Source organism: Oncorhynchus clarkii, chromosome 16 (assembly GCF_045791955.1).
Source record: "Oncorhynchus clarkii lewisi isolate Uvic-CL-2024 chromosome 16, UVic_Ocla_1.0, whole genome shotgun sequence".
NCBI classification, from domain to species: domain Eukaryota; kingdom Metazoa; phylum Chordata; class Actinopteri; order Salmoniformes; family Salmonidae; genus Oncorhynchus; species Oncorhynchus clarkii.
In genome coordinates, this window is record NC_092162.1 from 8,506,117 (window position 1) to 8,531,851 (window position 25,735).

Below are 25,735 nucleotides of genomic sequence, written 5' to 3' on the forward strand. Positions count from 1 at the left end.
GTATATTTTAAACCAAATACTTTTAGACTTTTACTCAAGTAGAATTTTACTGGGTGACTTTCACTTTTATTTGAGTCATTTTCTATTAAGATATCATTACTTTTACTCAAGTATGACAATTGGGTACTTTATCCACCCCTGCTTTCTTCTACCTTCGGAAAATACCTAATATTTTGTGACAGCTGATGCATCCTCTCCTTCAGTGTCAAGTAAGCATGTAACTGCGTTGACAGTCATTGATCTGCAAGTCATTTTTCGTGCCGAACAATCCCAGGCAATATCAGTAGCCTAGTGATACTCTGTGCACAGTGCTGCGACGGATGCTGACCAACCAGAGGCAAGCCTATTCCTGATCCTGATCACCTTCAGCATTCAAAATGCTCGTACAAATGGCTTGCGCATAATTAGGCTTCATTAGTAGAGTGACAACCAATGTAACTTGCTATGTTATTGTTATCAAATCAGCTGTTGAAAATGCTGTTTTACCAGAATATAAGTAGCGTAAGCTACCGGTTCGGAGGCACAACTCTGGTTACCTGCTGATCAAGGCTTAGCCTACATTCAGTATAGTTTTTATTTTGATTGTTCAGGTTCACCATCAGCAGTAGTTTTGATAGTTCTGCTATAAAAAAAAATCGGAATACTTTTTAGATATACAGGGTAATGTCGATAATTTCATAACGAGGACATCAATCATTTTGTAAGTGGGTGATGGGGATTTCAGATCAAAGGTGAGGGGACAAAAAGCATAAATTGCTTCCACTATGATTCAGTTCAGGTGCCTACCGGGGTTGTGCTCAATTCAGAATTTTGGAATTTAATTCAATTTAACTCATGAGTTGAAATTCGAATTGAATTGGCCACACAGGATGTAGAATTTGAGTTTGAGTGACAGGAAGTTGAATTTAATAAAAATAAATTCCACTCAGTCACAGAATATGAGAGTTTCATTGAATCTATCAAGTCACACTTCCAGATAGATAATAACACATACCCTTTCTCTGGAAACAATGCTCATATACTCTTTTAACCTTAGTGCCTAGAATAGCCAATTACATTTCCACCAACCATTTCATTTGTTTGGCCTCTTTGTGAAAGCTTCAGGGTCAACTTGAGGGTTAAACAAATTCTGGGAAATGTAGCATATTGAACAAAATTGAAGTGATTAATGAAATATAATAACTTAGAATATTTGTACACAGGGTTAGTTTTCCCTGATCATTCATTTTAAGGGTTAGTCCTGAAAATCAATTGTTGCAAAAATATTCATGTACAAGATCTTTATGTACAAGATGTATATCTGTAGACTACACCTAATATAGAATAGTAGAAGCATTTGACTTTCATTGAATTTCACTGAATTCAATTCTATTTTCTTTTTTCAAATTTGAATTGCAAATCTGTATCCTGTTTACTACTTCAATACAAATAATTGAATAGGAATTTAGAAGGTCTTCTCAATTCAGTTCTGAATTTAGCACAACTCTGGTGCCTACATACACTATAGAAGTATCCGTCATTTATATATGTACACTCAGTTTACAAAACATTAAGAATACCTTTCTAATTTTGAGTTGCATCAACACCTGCAACCTCGTTTATGTTTTACCTTGAAGGACAATGTTACCCTCCAGTGGTATAAGTGCAGGACTATAGCAGAGAGAAAGACAGTCACCCTTACTCAAAACATCGCTTTCAAATAATCATTCAACTTTCAGAAAGGAGTAGACATGACTGTGTTTTACACATTTTATTCCCTTGTTAATTTAAAACAAATCAGCTGAATACTACCACGACAGATAGCAGGATCAACCAACTGCAAATGGGAATTGCAGATGCCCTGCTCAAGTCACAGCTGCAGTCTTTTCCCCTTGGATGAGGATTGGCTGGAAGGTGGGGTGTAGGTGTGGGTACATGTGGACACCTGAGCCAATCCACCGCAATGGATTTTGGAGTGACATTATCTTGGTCCAGTCCTCCTCTCTGCATGACCCAATAGAGGTTGTCCTTAAAGAAGTAAGCATCTCCTAGAAGGTAACATAATCAAACAATTGGTTTAAAATGCTTTGAAACGCAGGTGGGCTGTTTAATGATTGTGCATGACATTGCAAGCTAAGATGCAGACTTAGATAATTTATTTGGTTGGACTTTAAGCAGAGTTGAGGTCTAGAAAGTATTTTGCTCACTAGTTTCAACCAACTGAATAATAACTAACTATAGTTTTAGAGCTCAACGGTGGTTACATGTGAGCAAGGTGTCCAAGCAGAGACTTTCCCTGACACGTCACATGGCCCAGAAAATCAACTGGCCCTAGCTATGTAGAACAACACTGAACTATCACTTTCTCTACATTAACACTGCAGCCCACCTTCATCTCATCAAGGCTCAAGTCTTTTTCAAGGCCTCACCTTCTCCCCAGCTGATGATGTCATCGGGGTCCGCTGGCACCCCTCTCCAGAGGGCTGCGTCTTTGGGGTAGCCCCCCTCCGGCTTCCTCCCCTCCTCCTTTCGGCCCTCGTCGAACTTCCAGAACTCACCCATGCTGAATAAATAGGTCTTCCCGTTGTGGGCCCACACGAAGGCAGCCTCCACTCTTTCCACTTTTTCGCCGTCCTTGGTCCTCATCCCCCACTCTGCCAGAGGCCTGGGGTAGCCGGGGCGGGCCACATTGTCTTTGAACACCCAGTACTGAGCCCCTGCACAGGAGGAGGAAATCACCTTTGTTTTACATCACAACAACAATGACATTCATAAGGATATTAGCCACTGTAGCATAGTTCTTATGTTTTCAATTCTAACTAGGGACATGTTCATTAGGCACCAAACAGAAGAAAACTGACTGAAACAGGGAGGGAGTACCTCCAATAAGAAATGCTTATTTTAATTTTCCTTTGCAAAATGTTTCCGTTGCGTCCCATAATGAACATGACATAAGGCTACAACAGTGCTGTTGTCTTTCCCACCAATGAAGAAGACGATGATGCCATCGCTCTTCCTCTCGTAAACGGCATCGATCTTGTTGGTTTCAGGGGGGAGCCCCATCCAGAAGTTTCTAATCAGGGCTGGGTTGAGGGAGACAAGATTACCTGTCCTCTGCATCCTCCAGAAATGTGGACCTGACACAAACGACATAATAATTAAAGAGGCTGTGTGGAAAATGAAATTCTATTTGTTTACGTCAAATTTGGGCTTGAGTGTTGCCTGTATGGTTCATATACAGGTCGTTCTTGAATTGCGGTGGCATTTGGGCAAGGCAACAACAACAAAAAGGACTTCCAGATGCTGTATTTTATTTACATGTATTTGGGTACATTTCGCCATTCTAAATCAACTAATATGGCAGCTTAATGACTTACAATATTGTTTAACCATCATGATAACATTGTGCCACCAGAAAGAGTAGTAACAGCAATGATGGTCACACCAATGACACATTTTTGGTAATTCACGATTTTCTGAAAGCTTAAATCTATGGTCATTAATAACCCTTTTAAATGCATTTACTAAATTGATATGGTTAATCATTTCGATCACAATGTAATTTCCCATTTAAATTGAGTAAGACCAATTACACTCATGAAATAGACACACCAAAAATATCAATGGAATCCTCAAATGTATGACAAACTAAAAGGGTGTGATTAGCTAATCATTTTTCTAATATTGAAACCCTTCCCCCAATAACACTTTGACACGGGAGATAGAATGCTCAAGGTCCTTGTATATCTTTGTAATTGGTGATTTTCAAGACAGTAACGCCAATTACATGAAACTTGGAGACACATTTAATAAAAAAAGGTATTTTAATAGTCTTTTTTTTTATTGATCTAAACAACAAAAACAAATTGCTTTACTTTAAAGCATTCAAAATAATATGTATACAAAAAAATATATATGCATGTATATGTGTGTGTATACCTATATATATATATATATATATATATATATATATATTATATATATATATATGTATATATATATGCATATATATATATATATATATATATATGCATATATATATTTTTTTGTATACATATTATTTAAATGCTTTAAAGTAAAGCAATTTTTTTTTTTAAAGCTATTTGTATTTAATTTTTTATATATATAGTACCAGTAAAAAGTTTGGACACACCTAGCCATTCAAGGGTTTTTCATAATGTTTACTATTTTCAACATTGTAGAATAATAGTGAAGACATACTACATATGATTTCGTGTAGTAACCCAAAAAAGTGTTAAACAAATCAAAATATATTTTATATTTGATATTCTTCAGAGTAGCCACTGCCTTGATGACAGCTTTGCACACTCGTATCATTCTCTCAACCAGCTTCATGAGGTAGTCACCTGGAATGCATTGCAATTAACTAGTGTGCTTTATTAAACGTTCATTTGTGGAATGTCTTTCCATAATGCGTTTGAGCGAATAAGTTGTGTTGTGACAAGGTAGGGGTGCTTTACAGAAGATAGCCATATTTGGAAAAAAAAAGGCCATATTATGGCAAGAACAGCTCAAATAAGCAAAGAGAAACAACAGTCCATCATTACTTTAAGTCAGTCAATCTGGAAAATTTCAAGAACTTTAAAAGTTTCTTCAGGTGTAGTCCAAAAACAATCAAGCTCTATGATGAAATGGGTTCTCATGAGGAACGCCAAAGGAAAGGAAGACCCAGAGATACCTCTGCTGCAGAAGATACATTCATTACAGTTAACTGCATCTCAGGTTGCAGCCCAAATAAATGCTTCACAGGGTTCAAGTAACAGACACATCTCATCATCAACTCTTCAGAGGAGACTGTGTGAATCAGCTCTTCATGGTCAAATTGCTGCAGAGAATCCATTACTAAAGGACACCAATAAAGAGAGACTTGCTTGGGCCAAGAAACACGAGCAATGCACATTAGACCGGTGGAAATCTGATGAGTCCAAATTTGAGATTTTTGGTCCCAACCGCCGTGTCAAATGTATTGCCAATTGAGATATCATGTGACTAAACTGAATAAAAAGAAGAAGAAACTATGAAACAAATATACATTACAAAATGAATGATAATAAAAAGCTTTGGAGTATCTTAAATGAAATGTTGGGGAAAAGAGCTAACTCAGCTCCATCATTCATTGAATCAGATGGCTCATTCATTACAAAACTAACTGATATTGCCAACTACTTTAATGATTTTTTTCATTTGGGGTGGCAGGTAGTCTAGTGGTTAGAGCATTGGGCCAGTAACTAAAAGGCTGCTGGATTGAATCCCCAAGCTGACAAGTTCAAACCTGTCATTCTGCCCCTGAACAAGGCAGTTAACCCAGTGTTTCCTGGTAGGCTGTCATTTTAAATATGGATTTGTTCTTAATTAACTGACTTGCCTAGTTAAATAAAGGTTAAATAAAAATTGGCATGATTTGCAAACAGGCATGACATGCCAGTAACAAACATTGACACTACACATCCAAGTATATCTGACCAAATTATGAAAGACAGGCATTGTAATTTTGAATTTCATAAGTGAGTGTGGAAGAGGTGAAAAAATTATTGTTGTCTATCGACAATGACAAACCACGGGAGCCTGACAACCTGGATGGAAAATTACTGAGGATAATAGAGGACGATATTTCCACTCCTATTTGACATGTTTTCAGTTTAAGCCTACTAGAAAGATTGTTCCCCCAGGCTTGGAGGGAAGCAAAAGTCATTCCGCTACCTAAGAATAGTAAAGCCTCCTTTACTGGCTCAAATAGCCGACCGATCAGCCTGTTACCAACATTCAGTAAACCGTTGGAAATTATTTTTTTTACCAGATGCAATGCTTTTTCATAGTAAACAAATTGACAACAAACTTTCAGCACCCATATAGGGAAGGACATTCAACAATTTATAATAATACGATTGTAGGGGCTGTTTTGTTAGAATTCAGTGCTGCTTTTGACATTATCGATCATAGTCTGCTGCTGGAAAAACGTATGTGTTATGGCTTACAAGCCCTGCTATATTGTGGATAAAGTGTTACCTGTCTAACAGAACACAGAGGGTGTTCTTTAATGAAAGTGTTGGGGTTCGTTCCTTGTTCCATGTCAATCATAGGCTCATTGGTGAAATCAGCAATTAGACAATATCTTTACGTAAATCAATCAAACCTTTATTAATGCAATTGCAGACAGAAGTTGCCAACGGGAACATAGCACACATGTTTCTGAGTAAGTTCTGCAAAATAGCAAATGGTCCAGTTGTTTTATTATTCTTGCAGTCAACCTCTAGTGATGTCACTGCCTATGTCATTACCTTCTACTCATGAGACCAAGCACATGCATACACAGTTAAACAAACACTAGTTCCAGTGTTATCTAAAGGCTCAACAGTAATTGTCCACTCCCCATGTTGATTTATAGTGGTATGTCAGACTAGTCTATTATTTCTTTCACTCCCCTGCAGGGTTCTGTGTCTTATGAATCTCTTTTATCTTTGAGGCGCTTTCTCACAGACACCCTGTTTTGACTGCAATAACTCACACATATTAAAGCTGATAATGATTATATATTGTTAATCTGTAGTCTAGGACCCTATAAATGTAAGGGGGAGGGTTCTTATAACCCTTCCCCTTATAATTAATACAACATAAGCATAATCAATTATTATAATTCATCAAAAATGTGGTAATAGCCCCTATCATGACCCCAAGGTGAACCCATCAGAAGCCTCTCCAACATAATCCAAGTAGAATCAGGAATTCCTCAGGGCAGCTGTCTAGGCCCTTTACTTTTTTCAATCTTTACTAATGACATGGCTTTGAGTAAAGGCAGTGTCTATGTATGCGGATGACTCAACACTATACATGTCAGCTACTACAGCGACTGAAGTGACTGCAACACTTTACAAAGTGTTGCAGTTAGTTTCAGAGTGGATGGCAAAGAATAAATTAGTTGTAAATATTTCTACAACTAAAAGTATTTTATTTGGGACAAATCATTCACTAAACCCTAAGTCTCAAATAAATATTTTAATAAACGATGTGGAAATTGAAACAAGTTGAGGTGACTAAACTGCTTGCAGTAATCCTGGATTGTAAACTCTCATGGTCGAAAATTATTGATACAACAGTTGCTAAAATGGGGAGAAGTCTGTCCATAATAAATAATGTCCCCAAAGTAAACGGCTATTTTGTCAGGACAAGATGCTAGAATATGCATATAGGATAGAAAACACTCTAAAGTTTCTAAACTGTCAAAATATTGTCTGTGAGTATAACAGAACTGATATTGCAGGTGAAAGCCTGAGAAAAATCCAATCAAGAAGGGACTCTTATTTAGAAATCTCTGCGTTCCTATGCGTCCCTATTGAGCAGTGAATGAGATATCAACCAGATTCCTTTTTCCATGGCTTCCCTAATGTGTCTAGTGTCACAATACATAGTTTCAGGCGTTTATTTTGAAAAATGAGCCTGAACGTCAACATTGCGTCAGTGGTCAGCTGAAGTCTCTCAGAGTGTTTTGTGCGTAAAGGACAAATGCGGCCATTGTTTCTCTCTATCCTACTAAGAAGCCACCAGTCCCGGTTGATATATTATCGAATAGATATTTGAAAAACACCTTGAGGATTGATTATAAACAACGTTTGCCATGTTTCTGTCGATATTATGGAGCTAATTTGGAATATTTTTCGGCATTGTAGTGACCGCAATTTCCGGTCGATTTCTCAGCCAAACGTGAAGAAGAAACGGAAGTTTGCTATCTAACTGGGAGTCTCGTGAGTGAAAACATCCGAAGCTCATCAAAGGTAAACGATTTAATTTGATTGTTTTTCTGACTTTTGTCACCAGGTTGCCTGCTGCTAGCTAGTCATAATGCTATGCTAGGCTATCGATAAACTTACACAAATGCTTGTCTTGCTTTGGCTGTGAAGCATATTTTCAAAATCTGAGATGACAGGGTGATTAACAAAAGGCTAAGCTGTGTTTCAATACATTTCACTTGTGATTTCATGAATAGGAATATTTTCTAGTAATATTTATGTCCGTTGCGTTATGCTAATTAGTGTCAGTTGATGATTACGCTCCCGGACCCGGGATGGGTAGTATCATTAATTAAGTGAAAGTTAAATTACTGACTTAGAAAAATTATCTAAAAAGTACAAGCACTCAAAAAATATCTCAATTACAGTAACGAGAGTATTTGCAGTTTGTTACTTCCACCCCTGGTAACTATTTTTTCATTTTAAAGTGTTTATCATGGATGTAAAGGTGAGAGGTGCAAATGCCACCGCAAGAATGTCCCATACACATAAGATATAACATTTATCAATGTTTTAAATCATGAAACCACACAATCCTTAGTTTTTAGGCTAGTTATCATGGCCGTGGGTATGTGTGCCCCTTTATGTTCAAGTAAGTCATTTCCGGGCAATATTTCTGTCACTGTAGGGGATCCCTTTTAGCTGAAGAGCACTTCCGTTTAAAAACTCTTTACTGTTAAGAAAAACCCTCCCCTCTGAAGATTTATTTTGTGACGACGGTAACTCTGCAGACAAAATAGGCCGTTCGACAAAGCATTTATGTTTGTGTAATTGTGTAAACACATTGTCACTGCTGTTGTCACTGGTGTATTTCTCTTACCCTTAAAAAAGAAGACCTCTCCTCTGATATTTGCCACAGCATCAAAGCCGCCCTCACAACGACTTTGGAAAGAGCGGTCCGAACTGGTCATGGAAGAAAGGCAGAGAAGAGTAAAGACACTGGACTTCAGTGGCAACCTGACACTCAATACTGTGAGTGATTTGAGTGATTGATTAAGGACACAGTTACTGTATACCCTGAGTATACAAAACATGAAGAACAGCTGCTCTTTCCATGACATTGACTGACCAGGTGAATCCAGGTGAAGGCTAGGATCCCTTATTGATGCCACTTGTTAAATACACTTCTATCAGAGTTGATGAAGGGGAGGAGACAGGCTATTAATAACAAAGATTTTTTAAGCTTTGAGACAAATGAGACATGGATTGTGTATGTGCTCCATTTAGAGGGTGAATGGGCAAGACAAAAGATTGAAGTGCCTTTGAACGGGGTATGGTAGTAGGTGCCAGGTGCATCGGTTTGTGTCAAGCACTGCAACGCGGCTGGGTTTTTCATGCTCAACCTTTCTCTGTGTGTATCGGGACTGGACTACCACACAAAGGACCAATACAACTGTGGGAAGCATTGGAATCAACATGGGTCAGCATCCCTGTGGACTGCCCTGTGGACTGCCACCTTGTAGAGTCCATGCCCCAATGAACTGAAGCTGTTCTGAGGGCAAAGGGAATGACAACATCAGCTACACTTATGAAATATCTAATAACGATTTTCTTATCAGGTTAAATCTCAGCAGCTACAGTATAATTTATGTATCTAGCTAGGTAACATTTTGAATTTAAGATGGACGTGAAAAATGATGGACAAAAATGTTTGATGTCTGTCCTTCGTGTCTGTCACACATCTGCGTCTGAGAACCATGGAGAGACAATTAGCTTAATCCTGTTTGGACAGATAAGAAATATTGTACCCATTTCACACTACTCAGTCAAACCGAGCTGAGCCAAGCCAAGCTGTACTGGGATGGCCTGGTTAACATAGTTGCTGGAACCGACCATGTGAAAAGAGACCATTCCGGCCAGCACAGTACGGTTCCAGTCTGGTCTATAGTGTGAATCAGGCATAGACATGTCTGAGACCTGACTCTCTCTGGCTCCACTCACTGTTTTGTTGGCCTTGGAGGTGGAGGACTGGGCAGGCGAGGGTGACTGGGAGTTGAACCACTGCCACCAGGGTGCACTGTAGGCTTGCTCTCCTTCCTCCCTGGGGAGAGAGAAAGGGTGAATCGTACTCTTTTTTATTTTTTATTTTACCTTTATTTTACTAGGCAAGTCAGTTAAGAACAAATTCTTATTTTCAATGACGGCCTAGGAACAGTGGGTTAACTGCCTGTTCAGGGGCAGAACGACAGATTTTGTACCTTGTCAGCTCTGGGATTTGAACTTGCAACCTTTCGGTTACAAGTCCAATGCTCTAACCACTAGGCTACCCTGCCGCCCCGCCTCTCTCCTCGCCTCCTTCTCAAAACGAAATTGGCGGAAAAGGTCAAAAGGCAGGAACCTTGGATCTTCTCCAACGCGTTATGACTTAACCCTTTACACTCATATCAAATCAAATCAAATGTTATTTGTCACATGCGCCGAATACAACAGCTGTAGACCTTACAGTGAAATGCTTACTTACAAGCCCTTAACCAACAATGCTTTAAGTAGTTAAGAAAAAAGTAAAACATTGAAAATAAAAGTAACAAATAATTAAACAGCAGCAGTAAAATAACAAGCAGGACTATATACAGGGGGTACCGGTACAGAGTCAATGTGGACGCTATATTCAGGGGGTACCGGTACAGAGTCAATGTGGAGGCTATATACAGGGTGTTACGGTACAGAGTCAATGTGGAGGCTATATACAGGGGGTCCCGGTACAGAGTCAATGTAGAGGCTATATACAGGGGGTACCGGTACATAGTCAATGTGGAGGCTATATACAGGGGGTACCGGTACAGAGTCAATGTGGAGGCTATATACAGGGGGTACCGGTACATAGTCAATGTGGAGGCTATATACAGGGGGTACCGGTACATAGTCAATGTGGAGGCTATATACAGGGGGTACCGGTACATAGTCAATGTGGAGGCTATATACAGGGGGTACCGGTACATAGTCAATGTGGAGGCTATATACAGGGGGTACAGGTACAGAGTCAATGTGGAAGCTATATACAGGGGGTACCGGTACAGAGTCAATGTGGAGGCTATATACAGGGGGTACCGGGACAGAGTCAATGTGGACGCTATATTCAGGGGGTACCGGTACAGAGTCAATGTGGAGGCTATATACAGGGTGTACCGGGACAGAGTCAATGTAGAGGCTATATACAGGGTGTACCGGGACAGAGTCAATGTGGACGCTATATACAGGGGGTACCGGGACAGAGTCAATGTAGAGGCTATATACAGGGTGTACCGGGACAGAGTCAATGTGGACGCTATATTCAGGGGGTTCCGGTACAGAGTCAATGTGGACGCTATATTCAGGGGGTACCGGTACATAGTCAATGTGGAGGCTATATACAGGGGGTACCGGTACAGAGTCAATGTGGAGGCTATATACAGGGGGTACCGGTACAGAGTCAATGTGGAGGCTATATACAGGGGGTACCGGTACAGAGTCAATGTGGAGGCTATATACAGGGGGTACCGGTACAGAGTCAATGTGGAGGCTATATACAGGGGGTACCGGTACAGAGTCAATGTGGAGGCTATATACAGGGGGTACCGGTACAGAGTCAATGTGGAGGCTATATACAGGGGGTACCGGTACAGAGTCAATGTGGAGGCTATATACAGGGGGTACCGGTACAGAGTCAATGTGGAGGCTATATACAGGGGGTACCGGTACAGAGTCAATGTGGAGGCTATATACAGGGGGTACCGGTACAGAGTCAATGTGGAGGCTATATACAGGGGGTACCGGTACAGAGTCAATGTGGAGGCTATATTCAGGGGGTACCGGTACAGAGTCAATGTGGAGGCTATATACAGGGGGTACCGGTACAAAGTCAATGTGGAGGCTATATTCAGGGGGTACCGGTACATAGTCAATGTGGAGGCTATATACAGGGGGTACCGGTACAGAGTCAATGTGGACGCTATATTCAGGGTGTACCGGTACATAGTCAATGTGGAGGCTATATACAGGGTGTTACGGTACAGAGTCAATGTGGAGGCTATATACAGGGGGTACCGGTACAGAGTCAATGTGGAGGCTATATACAGGGGGTACCGGTACAGAGTCAATGTGGACGCTATATTCAGGGGGTACCGGTACAGAGTCAATGTGGAAGCTATATACAGGGGGCACTGGTACAGAGTCAATGTGGAGGCTATATACAGGGTGTTACGGTACAAAAAGAATGTGGAGGCTATATACAGGGGGTACCGGTACAGAATCAATGTGGAGGCTATATACAGGGTGTTACGGTACAGAGTCAATGTGGAGGCTATATACAGGGGGTACCGGTACAGAGTCAATGTGGAGGCTGTATACAGGGGGTACCGGGACAGAGTCAATGTGGAGGCTAAATACAGGGGGTACCGGTACATAGTCAATGTGGAGGCTATATACAGGGGGTACCGGTACATAGTCAATGTGGAGGCTATATACAGGGGGTACCGGTACATAGTCAATGTGGAGGCTATATACAGGGGGTACCGGTACATAGTCAATGTGGAGGCTATATACAGGGGGTACAGGTACAGAGTCAATGTGGAAGCTATATACAGGGGGTACCGGTACAGAGTCAATGTGGAGGCTATATACAGGGGGTACCGGGACAGAGTCAATGTGGAGGCTATATACAGGGGGTACCGGTACATAGTCAATGTGGAGGCTATATACAGGGGGTACAGGTACAGAGTCAATGTGGACGCTATATTCAGGGGGTACCGGTACAGAGTCAATGTGGAGGCTATATACAGGGTGTACCGGGACAGAGTCAATGTAGAGGCTATATACAGGGTGTACAGGGACAGAGTCAATGTGGACGCTATATACAGGGGGTACCGGGACAGAGTCAATGTAGAGGCTATATACAGGGTGTACCGGGACAGAGTCAATGTGGACGCTATATTCAGGGGGTTCCGGTACAGAGTCAATGTGGACGCTATATTCAGGGGGTACCGGTACATAGTCAATGTGGAGGCTATATACAGGGGGTACCGGTACAGAGTCAATGTGGAGGCTATATACAGGGGGTACCGGTACAGAGTCAATGTGGAGGCTATATACAGGGGGTACCGGTACAGAGTCAATGTGGAGGCTATATACAGGGGGTACCGGTACAGAGTCAATGTGGAGGCTATATACAGGGGGTACCGGTACAGAGTCAATGTGGAGGCTATATACAGGGGGTACCGGTACAGAGTCAATGTGGAGGCTATATACAGGGGGTACCGGTACAGAGTCAATGTGGAGGCTATATACAGGGGGTACCGGTACAGAGTCAATGTGGAGGCTATATACAGGGGGTACCGGTACAGAGTCAATGTGGAGGCTATATACAGGGGGTACCGGTACAGAGTCAATGTGGAGGCTATATACAGGGGGTACCGGTACAGAGTCAATGTGGAGGCTATATACAGGGGGTACCGGTACAGAGTCAATGTGGACGCTATATTCAGGGGGTACCGGTACAGAGTCAATGTGGAAGCTATATACAGGGGGCACTGGTACAGAGTCAATGTGGAGGCTATATACAGGGTGTTACGGTACAAAGTGAATGTGGAGGCTATATACAGGGGGTACCGGTACAGAATCAATGTGGAGGCTATATACAGGGTGTTACGGTACAGAGTCAATGTGGAGGCTATATACAGGGGGTACCGGTACAGAGTCAATGTGGAGGCTGTATACAGGGGGTACCGGGACAGAGTCAATGTGGAGGCTAAATACAGGGGGTACCGGGACAGAGTCAATGTGGAGGCTATATACAGGGGGTACCGGTACAGAGTCAATGTGGAGGCTATATACAGGGGGTACCGGGACAGAGTCAATGTGGAGGCTATATACAGGGGGTACTGGTACAGAGTCAATGTGCGGGGGCACCGGTTAGTTGAGGTAACTGAGGTAATATGTACATGTAGGTAGAGTTAAAGTGACTATGCATAGATTACAAACAGAGAGTAGCAGCAGCTTAAAAGATGGGTCTGGGTGGCCATTTGATTAGCTGTCCAGGAGTCTTATGGCTTGGGGGTAGAATCTGTTAAGAAGCCTTTTGGACCTAGACTTGGCGCTTCTGTACCGCTTGCCGTGCAGTAGCCGAGAGAACAGTCTATGACTAGGGTGGCTGGAGTCTTTGACAATTTGTAGGGCCTTCCTCTGACACCACCTGGTATAGAGGTCCTGGATGACAGGAAGCTTGGCCCAGTGATGTACTGGGCTATACCCACTAGCCTCTGTTTGGGCCTTGTGTTTGGAGGCTGTGCAGTTGCCATACCATTCAGTGATGCAAGCAGTCAGTATGCTCTCAATGGTGCAGCTGTAAAACCTTTTGAGGATCTGAGGACCCATGCCAAATCTCTTCAGTCTCCTGAGGGGGAAAAGGCTTTGTTGTGCCCTCTTCACGACTGTCTTGGTGTGTTTGAACCATGATAGTTTGTTGGTGATGTGGACACCAAGGAACTTGAAGCTCTCAACCTGTTCCACTGCAGCCCCATCGATGAGAATGGGGGCGTGCTCGGTCCTCCTTTTCCTGCAGTCCATAATCATCTCCTTTGTCTTGATCACATTGAGGGAGAGGTTGTTGTCCTGGCACCACACCATCAGGTCTCTGACCTTCTCCCTATAGGCTGTCTCATTGTTGTCGATGATCAGGCATACCACTGTTGTGTCATCGGCAAACTTGATGATGGTGTTGGAGTCGTGCCTGGTCATGCAGTCATGAGGGAACAGGGAGTACAGGAGAACTCTGACCTGGCACCCCTGAGGGGCTCCCATTTTGAGGATCAGCGTGGCGGTTGTTTTGTTACCTACCCTCACCACCTAGGGGAGGCCAGTCGGGATGTCCAGGATCCATTTTCAGAGGGAGCTGTTTAGTCCCAGGGTCCTTAGCTTAGTGATGAGTTTCGAGGGCACTATGGTGTTGAACACTGAGCTGCAGTCAGTGAATAGCATTCTCACATAGGTGTTCCTTTTGTCCAGGTGTGAAAGGGCAGTGTTGAGTGCAATAGAGATTGCATCATCTACGGATCTGTTGGGCTGGTATGCAAATTGGAGTGGGTCTAGGAATTCTGGGATAATGGTGTTGATTTGAGCCAACCTTTCAAAGAACTTCAGGGCTACAGACGTGAGTGCTACGGGTCAGTAGTCCTTTAGGCAGGTTACCTTGGTGTTCTTGGGTACAGGGACTATTGAGGTCTGCTTGAAACATGTTGGTATAACAGACTCAGTCAGGGACAGGTTGAAAATGTCAGTGAAGACACATACCCGTATATGGGTTGAAAATGGCAGATTTGGACACAGATAAATGGCTAAATTGGAACGCAGTGGGTGTACAGTAACATGATCTATATGACTTCAGAGCTCTGGCTCAAACGTTCCAAATATGCACTTCACATTTTCATATCATAAAACTCATGTCAAATGAAATAACATTTTATTTGTCACATGTGCCAAATACAACAGGTGTAGTAGACCTTACCGTGAAATGCTTACTTACAGTCAGGTGTTGCTTGTATGACATCAAAGCGGTGTTTCTTATAATACTCAACGTCTCATCTTTCAAACTGCATAGAGTCGTCTTAATTTACAGCATTTCCCTCAATGTCAACGTTTACGATCACTATGTTTGATGTACAGTTACAAGATAACATGGCATCATACTTTGGATTTTTCTGAACATAATGAGCCTATGTTTTGTCTATTTTGAAGAACATCTGTTGCGGCACACACACCTGAATGCACTCAGGACTCCTTTCTATGTGCACCAAAATTAGGATCTGTTTCCCTGAATTGCATTGTGAAATCCTAACACTGTAATATCGTATTTTATAACTAAAGCGAGTGCGTAAACAACAACAGTAGCGTAAGGGCAGGAAATAACCCCACCACTGTTAAGCCAGAAAGAGGAAGGAAAAGGGTTGAGGAAAGAGGGAGGTTTGGGTTATGCAAATAGAGGTGGCGTAAAAGACAAGGACAGATGTGGCACCAAGGGGAAAAACTAAGTGACATGACTGACCAAGAAACCTACATTGCATTTCCCATTTAGTTATGGTTAGCTTATGTTGGTTTATGGTTAGTGTTAAGGTTCTGGGGTTAGGGTTAGAGTTATGGGTTGGTGTGGCCTGGGTGGTCTAGCGGTTAGTGCCACTGCATACTCCACACACGTTCGTCGGATTCCGGCGTGGGTTTTGAATCCAGCCCACTGCCTTTGTGACACATTTTCTGTCTATCTTTCCCACAACTCTCAACATAATATAGAATCCTTAAAGAATCTATTTAAAAAAAACAGTCCATTAAATAAGACACCCTACCGTAGAGCTCTTGAATGGCCATCCTGTCATCCAGAGGAAGGTTGTAGGAGGAGATGTCTTTCACAGCTCCCTGGTAGTAGGGCCTCATAATGGAGGGATCCGAGGAGGAGTGGGACAGACCCAGGGCGTGGCCAAACTCATGCACCGCCACTGTGAAGAGGTCTGTGCTACTGCTGTCCCCTGAGAAACCAGCAGGTGCTGTGTTAATCAGTCGGTCAATAGCATCTCTCTCTCTGTCTGTATTTATTGTGGTAATTGAAGATCCATCCTTCCACCCATCCATCCATCCATGCATCCATCCATCCATCCACCCACCCATCCATCCATCCATCCACCCATCCATCCATCCATGCATCCATCCATCCATCCATCCATCCATCCATCCATCCATCCATCCATCCACCCACCCACCCACCCATCCACCCATCCATCCATCCATCCATCCATCCATCCATCCATCCACCCACCCATGCATCCATCCACCCATCCATCCATCCATCCATCCATCCATCCATCCATCCATCCATCCATCCATCCGACTATCTTTAAATACCTCCATAGCTCCAGTACTCATCGTCATCGAAGTGCGTGTCCCCGGCGACGTCATCCCTCCCCGGGAAGAAGGCGTGGGCAAGGGTGCCCCCTCTACCGTCGAAAGGGTACCCGTCGTCATGGAGCGAGCGGGTAAAAGACACTCGGATGTCCCCTCCGGGCCCCATATCTTCTCTGTCGCTCCCAGAGAGCTGTCGGAAGCTGAGGGGGGCCACGTCACTCCAGGCCTTGAAGGCCAGAGTCAGGATCGCCTCCACCGTGTCCGGGCGGAAGACAGAGGTCGAACGGGAGGGGTTTGGGTAACTGTGGACACTGGATACAGGAAGGACATCAGTAGTACAAACAAATAAATAAAACACACTATTATACTACTTACCAGGTATGGCACAGTACCTGGTGCAAAGGAACCAATGACACCCATTTGACACTCCAGGCAGGCTAAATCAAATGCTCAAAGCATTTGAAAGATGACAAATACTATTTGAACCCAGGTCTGCTCAGTACTACACTACACAGAAGAATACTCAAATGTGTGAAACTGTTTGTCCCAGCGACAAATTTTTCACACCTCCATGTCAGGTCGGTCCTATCCCAGCGAAGGCCTGACAGGGCGTATCTCTTCCTCCTCCTCTTCCTTTTCAACATGTCCTCTGATCCCACAATGTCAGGGAGAGAGCATCTAGGCGTCTGCATGAGATTGAGAGTGTCTTTATCTGAAAATACAGAGGCAAGACAGTCACACATGACACCCGGGGACTTAAAGCATCCAGGTATAATGCATTATAATACTGTTATAACGCATTGTAAGACTCATCGTGAGCATGTATGACCCATTTATAATGTTTTATAAGCATCTTATAATGATCCAAACAGTCAATTTGAGACGGTGGAACACTTTATGCGTAGAGACACAACATTTATGAGCCTTGTTATAAGACATTGTAAAATATCATACATGCTTACCTCTGCTTAAAAATTGTTAAAGTGTTACCAATGGTTTCAAGCATCTTAATGTTAATTGAAAACCCTTTTTTGTGTCTTCAAGGCCCCTCACAGAATATCACCGGTGTTTGTGCACACACAAGTTGCAATGAAAGACTTTACAGTTGGGTAAAGGGTTAAGTGACAAAGCTTTACTGTAAGTTGACAGTGGCTAACCCAGTCTGCCCGTTTCCTCGAGCCCTCCGAATCTCTGCATCTCGCGGATCGCCTGCTCGACCCCATCCTTCGTCTGCAGCTTGCTCGTGCGAGGATCAGGAGGAGGGAGGTACCCATACCGGCTCAACCAATCCTAACAGAGAGCAGATGAGGAGAAGCAGACTTTGATGTCAGTTGTTGTGATACTAAGGAGCATCCCAGCTGATGAAAGCCACCCCCTGCACACGGTGCTCCAGGGACAAACCACCTCAGGGACTTTTCCTTCCCAGTGTTATACACCTTTTTAACCAGAGACATTCCCGGTATCACCTAAAACAGACAATATGACTTGAGACAATATCTCAATCATAAACTGCACTTTGATATTTGAAGGACTTTTATATTTGATGTATTTTTTGTGTTTTTTTTAGTTCCTGTCTTAAATTCCTGTCATTTCATGTTTTTAAATGTGACTAATAAAAACACTTGAACCTTTGTCAAGGTCATGTGGTATGTGTTCATCCCCGAGATGTTCTAGTACCACACAATTACCATCAACATGGTGTTTCTCTCTTCAGGTCTTGCTGTAATTCAGTGAATCCTGAGTGAAACCAGACTGTGAATCCCTGATCACTGATCACGCTCAGGATAGCCAACTAGCTAGCTGATCGCTCACAAGATAGCCAACTAGCTAGCTGATCGCGCTCAGGATAGCCAACTAGCAAGCTGATTGCGCTCAGGATAGCCAACTAGCTAGCTGATTGCGCTCAGGATAGCCAAGTAGCTAGCTGATTGCGCTCAAGATAGCCAACTAGCTAGCTGATTGCGCTCAGGATAGCCAGCTAGCTAGCTGATTGCGCTCAGGATAGCCAAGTAGCTAGCTGATCGCGTTCAGGATAGCCAACTAGCTACCAGATCAAGCTCAGGATAGCCAACTAGCTAGGCCTAGCCCTGAAAGCTTACACACATAACTGATTCAACACATTAGACACAACGGCGGTGATACAATGGGTATTTTCATTGTTTTGTGTGGCTTTTATGTGATGAAGAATCTGTTCATTGTTTAACTATAAATATTTCATAACCTGGTGTCAGATAGAGGGTTAATGAGGTTTGCAGGGTTAATGCTAGCTCTGATCCAGGGCGTTACATTGCATGTTCCATTCCTCTAGCCCAGGTATTCCCAGGTACTACTGCGCAATGCCTTCGGGGGTACGCCAAATAAAAATGTGATTCACATTTTCTAAATAAATTATTTTTACTTTTACTTTTTTTTTCTCACATTTTCAAACAGTCCATTTATATTTTCCAACGGGCTATTGTTCGGCGGGGCAGAGCAGGTGAACCCAACAGGGATAAGATAACTAAGGTATTTACAGAGAAACTAAGGTTTATAAAATGACTGCCTCGCCTGGCTCACCATCTACTTTTTCGAAAGAATTCAGTGTGTCAAATCTGAAGGCCTGTTGTCCGGACCTCTGGCAGTCTCTATGGGGGTGCCACAGGGTTCAATTCTTGTGCCAACTCTCTTCTCTGTATACATCAATGATGTCGCTCTTGCTGTTGGTGAGTCTCTGATCCACCTCTATGCAGACGACACCATTCTGTATACTTCTGGCCCTTCTTTGGACACTGTGTTAACTAACCTCCAGACAAGCTTCAATGCCATACAACTCTCCTTCTGTAGCCTCCAACTGCTCTTAAATACAAGTAAAACTAAATGCATGCTCTTCAACCGATCGCTGCCTACACGCTGCCTACACACTATTCATTGACCTTGGCGATGTCATTTACAAAACAGTCTCCAACACCCTACTCAACAAATTGGATGCAGTCTATCACAGTGCCATTCGTTTGGTCACCAAAGCCCCATATACTACCCACCAATGCGAGCTGTACACTCTCATTGGCTGGCCCTCGCTTCATACTCTTCGCCAAACCCACTGAATCCAGGTCATCTACAAGACCCTGCTATGTAAAGTCCCGCCTTATCTCAACTTGCTGGTCACCGCTGGTCACCATAGCAGCGCCCACCCATGCGCTCCAGCAAGTGTATTTCACTGGTCACCCCAGGGCCAATTCCTCCTTTGGCCGCCTCTCCTTCCAGTTCTCTGCTGGCTCCTTGCTACCAGCTTGGCCAGGTAGCAAGGAGCCAGGAACTGAGGCTAAGGCTGGGGCAAGGGGAGTAGGAGCCAGGTAAGCAGGTCAGGAGCGGAATTTAAAGAAGCAGTATAATTGGGGTCCAGGGCAGGGAAACAGGACTGACGAGACGAGGGAGACAGGGACCAGAGTCAGAACGGACGGTACTGTAGCAGAGAGAAAAGCAGCGTCTACCTAGGGAAGACATGCACAACGGGATAACAAGATCAATGCAGGAACAAATGGCTTGAAATGCAGACTGACTGAGCAGAGGCTACGATCTGGCAGCGTGGAGGTGGCAGTGTTGATTATTTGTAGATGTCTTGATTATGGAACAGGTTGCAGATGGTGGGGATCTGCTCTGCCTCCAGCACACATGTCTCTACTCACACAATCACATACACCCACATAGAGACAGAGAGCGAGAGACCACTGGGGGAGTGGCGGCAGGTTTAGGGAGACACTGGATGAGGAGTTGGCGGCGTGGCAGAGGTAGATGTGACAGCTATACATTTGGGTGAGGATTTTTTTCTTGCTTGACTAGCCTCGTTTCACTGCCAAAAATAAAATTAAAGCATCTAGTGTTCAGCGAAATAACAACACAATGTCAAATACAGGTAGCCTAGTCAAACCATTATAATCCAATCACATTAACCGTTACTCTCTTGCGGGAATTCCACCTATGGAAACCTATGTAGCCAAACGTAGCTGCTGCTCATGTTGGTATCGGTACTGATGGCGCAAAACCCATGACAGGGAGACATAATGGAGTGGTAACGCACGTGCAAGCAGTTGCTCCTGACGCCACTTGGGTACACTGCAGCATCCACTGAGAGGCTCTTGCTGCCAAGGGAATGCCTGACAGCTTGAAAGACATTTTGGACACTACAGTGAACATGTTTAACTTTGCTAAAGCAAGGCCTCTGAACTCTCTTGCATTTTCTGCACTTTGCAATGATATGGGCAGCGACCATGTAATGCTTTTACAACATACAGAAGGGCTCTGGTTATCAAGGGGCAAAGTATTGACACGTTTTTTTTTTTAATTGAGAGACGAGCTTAAAGTTTTCTTCACTGACCATAATGTAAACTTGTCTGACCGTTTGCATGATGACAAGTTTCTCACACGACTGGCCTATCTGGGTGATGTTTTTTCTCGCCTGAATGATCTGAATCTAGGATTACAGGGACTCTCCGCAACTATATTCAATGTGCGGGACAAATTTGATCTCCTCTTTGTCTGCATTAACAAGGACAACACACAGGTCTTTCCATCATTGTATGATTGACAATGTCAAATGTGATATAGCGAAGCACCTGAGTCAGTTGGGTGCACAATTACGCAGGTAGTTTCCCAAAACGGATGACACAAACAACTGGATTCATTATCCCTTTCATGCCCTGTCTCCAGTCCACTTACCGATATCTGAACAAGAGAGCCTCATCGAAATTGCAACAAGAGGTTCTGTGAAAATTGAATTTAATCAGAAGCCACTGCCAGATTTCTGGATTGGGCTGCATTCAGAGTTTCCTGCCTTGGCACATCGTGCTGTTAAGACACTGATGCCCTTTGCAACCACGTACCTATGTGAGAGTGGATTCTCGGCCCACACTAGCATGAAAACTAAATACAGGCACAGACTGTTTGTAGAAAATGATTTAAGACTGAGACTCTCTCCAATACAACCCAACATTGCAGAGTTATGTGCATCCTTTCAAGCACAATTTTCGATTAACCAATAAGGTTTTATATGTAAGATGGCTAAATAAAGAGCAAAATTATTGATTATTATTATATTATTATTTGTGCCTTGGTCCTATCAGAGCTCTTTGTCACTTCCCACAAACCGGGTTGTGACAAAAACTCACACTCATTCTTATGTTTAATAAATGTATTGTATAGTGTGTGTGTGGCAAGCTTACAATGATGGCAAAAAAACAACATTTGAGAGTGCGCTGACCCCGTTGCTAGAGGACGCAGCTGGAGGTTGAATGTTTGAAGGGGTAGAGGACTACAACAAATTTGGGAAACACTGCTCTAATCTATGTGCACTAACTCGCTGGAGCAGAGTGAGTTAATGCAGAGGCCTACTGTGTATTGTTGCACTACAGCACTGAGGGAGTTAAATCTCAGGACTGTTCATCAGTCATATGAAATTTTGATTTGTCAACTGTCAAAAGAGGGTGTGCCCCATAGTGGTTTACCACACATTGTTCCGAAAGTCAATAACGTTTAACGGTTGGTTCCATTTTAGATTTCAAGCACCATGGGTGGTATTAATATATGTTTATTCCCCCCCCCAAAAAAAAAATGTAGGCTAAACATTTTCTAAATATCGTTGTGGCTACGTCTGAAATTCCAAACAATGATTTACATACATAGGCTATAAGCGAAACAAAAAAAAAGTCTATAAACAAAAATATACGAATGGTTTTGATGGAGCACATTTATTTTATACTAAGTAAAGCGGTTTTGACAAGGTAAAAAATGAAGACAACATAGAACAACTCACCAGTCCTCTGGCATACTGGTCAGGCATCGGTGTGGGCGAGGGATGTCCCGTTGAGATGAACAAGCTCACGGTAACGGCCATCCATATCAGTCCACACACAGTGCCAAACATTTTCCCGTGAATATCAACCCTGCATCACACATTTACCATTAGAAATCTGTCCAAACATTTCCAAACTTTTTTTCCAAATTTTCAGCACAGGTTGGCATCCTATAGAAACTTAAAACAACCATGCCTTTTCACTTTACTGTTATGTTGCTTCTGAAGATATTTTGTGAATCGCTGTACTATACCGTTTCTTTATCTCCTGCTGTGTTAGTTTCTTCTAAGGACTAGGCAGGGCAAAAAGGAATTGATCAATGTGGTTAGTGGTTCTCCACCCTCACTTCCTCTGTGTCATTGCACACACACACACACACACAATAAAACTGCCAAAAACATCTACGTTTGTTCAAAGTATTTCATACCACATTCTGTAGAAAGTCAGTTAAACATGCTTAAAGAATGTATTTGCATGAGATAAAGTTACAATATGATCAGTCGTTTTTGTTTTGGTATCATAATCATTAAGAACTAGATACTGTGTATCTAGACATCAGACAGAAATGCCAATGTTTTAGGATGTTTTAAAGATCTTGTATCTGTATCATCACAATCTGGCAAAAAAATGTGCCTTTTTGCATTGTTTTGAAGAGAAGCACTTGCATGTCTATTGCTGCTCAACAGGATTCTGAAGTGAGAGATTGCATCATAAGCGAAAGAAGCAATAAATCACATTTGCCTTTTCCGCATTGTGAAACTTTGATACTTACACCATTGTGATGTTGTCAATCGTACAATGGGAGAATGTTGTATCCCATAAGTAATGCTGCATGGATGATAATAGCTAGAAATGAGCAATTAGCTAACTCCAGTTCAACCTGAGAAGATGTTCACCATAAGGGAATACACTGTATTAGAATAACATCTATCTAATCAAAGTCACAGGTTCTCGAGGCCCATTTAGGGAAACAGTCTGAGACAGATATAACAAACAAGCAAAGTTGATTAAATAATTCAGGTTTGCTTGTTTAAAAACGGATGTACAATGAAACACACCGATACGATTACACAAATGTCTTTTCAGTTCTTAGTGACTTTCTGTATGGCTCTATCGCTCCCTATAGTAGGCCTACCCAGTGTTTCACAGAGACAAGTTCACAAAACCCATCAAAACCCACAAAAAACATCAATGCAGAAAGAATAGAAAGGACCTTTTTTTCTCTCACAGCATTACAAATAAACATATTCATTGAAATAGACATGCACAATATAAAAAACATCACCTTAAGGGAGTGCACGTTCAATAAACCTCTTGGACCTAAAAGCCAGCAAAGCCCCTCCAAACACATGACAACAACTGAAAACCAAAAGGGCATTATTGCAATTGTAACGGTTGTCGTCGGGAGAAAGAGAGGACCAAGGTGCAGCGTGGTAAGTATTCATTGTAATTTAATAAAGAATGAATACTGAAACAAAAACAATACACGACATAGAAACAGTCCTGAATGGTGCAACAAAACACAAAACAGAAAATAAACACCCACAAAACACAGGTGGAAAAAGGCTACCTAAGTATGATTCTCAATCAGATACAACTAACGACACCTGCCTCTGATTGAGAACCATACTAGGCCGAACACAGAAACAAACATAGACTGCCCACCCCAACTCACGCCCTGACCACACTAAAACAAAGACAAAACAAAGGAACTAAGGTCAGAACGTGACAGCAATGGTATAAATGTACAGTGCCTTGCGAAAGTATTCGGCCCCTTGAACTTTGCGACCTTTTGCCACATTTCAGGCTTCAAACATAAAGATATAAAACTGTATTTTTTTGTGAAGAATCAACAACAAGTGGGACACAATCATGAAGTGGAACGACATTTATTGGATATTTCAAACTTTTTTAACAAATCAAAAACTGAAAAATTGGGCGTGCAAAATTATTCAGCCCCCTTAAGTTAATACTTTGTAGCGCCACCTTTTGCTGCGATTACAGCTGTAAGTCGCTTGGGGTATGTCTCTATCAGTTTTGCACATCGAGAGACTGAAATGTTTTCCCATTCCTCCTTGCAAAACAGCTCGAGCTCAGTGAGGTTGGATGGAGAGCATTTGTGAACAGCAATTTTCAGTTCTTTCCACAGATTCTCGATTGGATTCAGGTCTGGACTTTGACTTGGCCATTCTAACACCTGGATATGTTTATTTTTGAACCATTTTTAGATTTTGCGTTATGTTTTGGATCATTGTCTTGTTGGAAGACAAATCTCCGTCCCAGTCTCAGGTCTTTTGCAGACTCCATCAGGTTTTCTTCCAGAATGGTCCTGTATTTGGCTCCATCCATCTTCCCATCAATTTTAACCATCTTCCCTGTCCCTGCTGAAGAAAAGCAGGCCCAAACCATGATGCTGCCACCACCATGTTTGACAGTGGGGATGGTGTGTTCAGCTGTGTTGCTTTTACGCCAAACGTAACGTTTTACATTGTTGCCAAAAAGTTACATTTTGGTTTCATCTGACCAGAGCACCTTCTTCCACATGTTTGGTGTGTCTCCCTGGTGGCTTGTGGCAAACTTTAAACAACACTTTTTATGGATATCTTTAAGAAATGACTTTCTTCTTGCCACTCTTCCATAAAGGCCAGATTTGTGCAATATACGACTAATTGTTGTCCTATGGACAGAGTCTCCCACCTCAGCTGTAGATCTCTGCAGTTCATCCAGAGTGATCATGGGCCTCTTGGCTGCATCTCTGATCAGTCTTCTCCTTGTATGAGCTGAAAGTTTAGAGGGACGGCCAGGTCTTGGTAGATTTGCAGTGGTCTGATACTCCTTCCATTTCAATATTATCGCTTGCACAGTGCTCCTTGGGATGTTTAAAGCTTGGGAAATCTTTTTGTATCCAAATCCGGCTTTAAACTTCTTCACAACAGTATCTCGGACCTGCCTGGTGTGTTCCTTGTTCTTCATGATGCTCTCTGCGCTTTTAACGGACCTCTGAGACTATCACAGTGCAGGTGCATTTATACGAAGACTTGATTACACACAGGTGGATTGTATTTATCATCATTAGTCATTTAGGTCAACATTGGATCATTCAGAGATCCTCATTGAACTTCTGGAGAGAGTTTGCTGCACTGAAAGTAAAGGGGCTGAATAATTTTGCACGCCCAATTTTTCAGTTTTTGATTTGTTAAAAAAGTTTGAAATATCCAATAAATGTCGTTCCACTTCATGATTGTGTCCCACTTGTTGTTG

General features: G+C 42.5%; 1 protein-coding gene across 1 annotated transcript; it reads right to left on the reverse strand.

Annotated features, from left to right (window-relative positions):
* Positions 1-1,392: 1,392 nt before the first annotated feature.
* LOC139367435 (matrix metalloproteinase-25-like) lies at positions 1,393-22,797 on the reverse strand. The gene is made up of 11 exons (XM_071105639.1): positions 22,728-22,797; positions 22,435-22,564; positions 17,804-17,936; positions 17,214-17,358; positions 16,647-16,957; positions 16,094-16,273; positions 9,726-9,825; positions 8,605-8,687; positions 2,964-3,116; positions 2,409-2,696; positions 1,393-2,027 (listed from the first exon to the last, which is right to left on the reverse strand). Exons 2-11 carry the CDS (start codon positions 22,543-22,545, stop codon positions 1,777-1,779), a joined length of 1,755 nt encoding a protein of 584 aa, XP_070961740.1. The 5' UTR covers positions 22,546-22,564; positions 22,728-22,797; the 3' UTR covers positions 1,393-1,776.
* Positions 22,798-25,735: the final 2,938 nt, after the last annotated feature.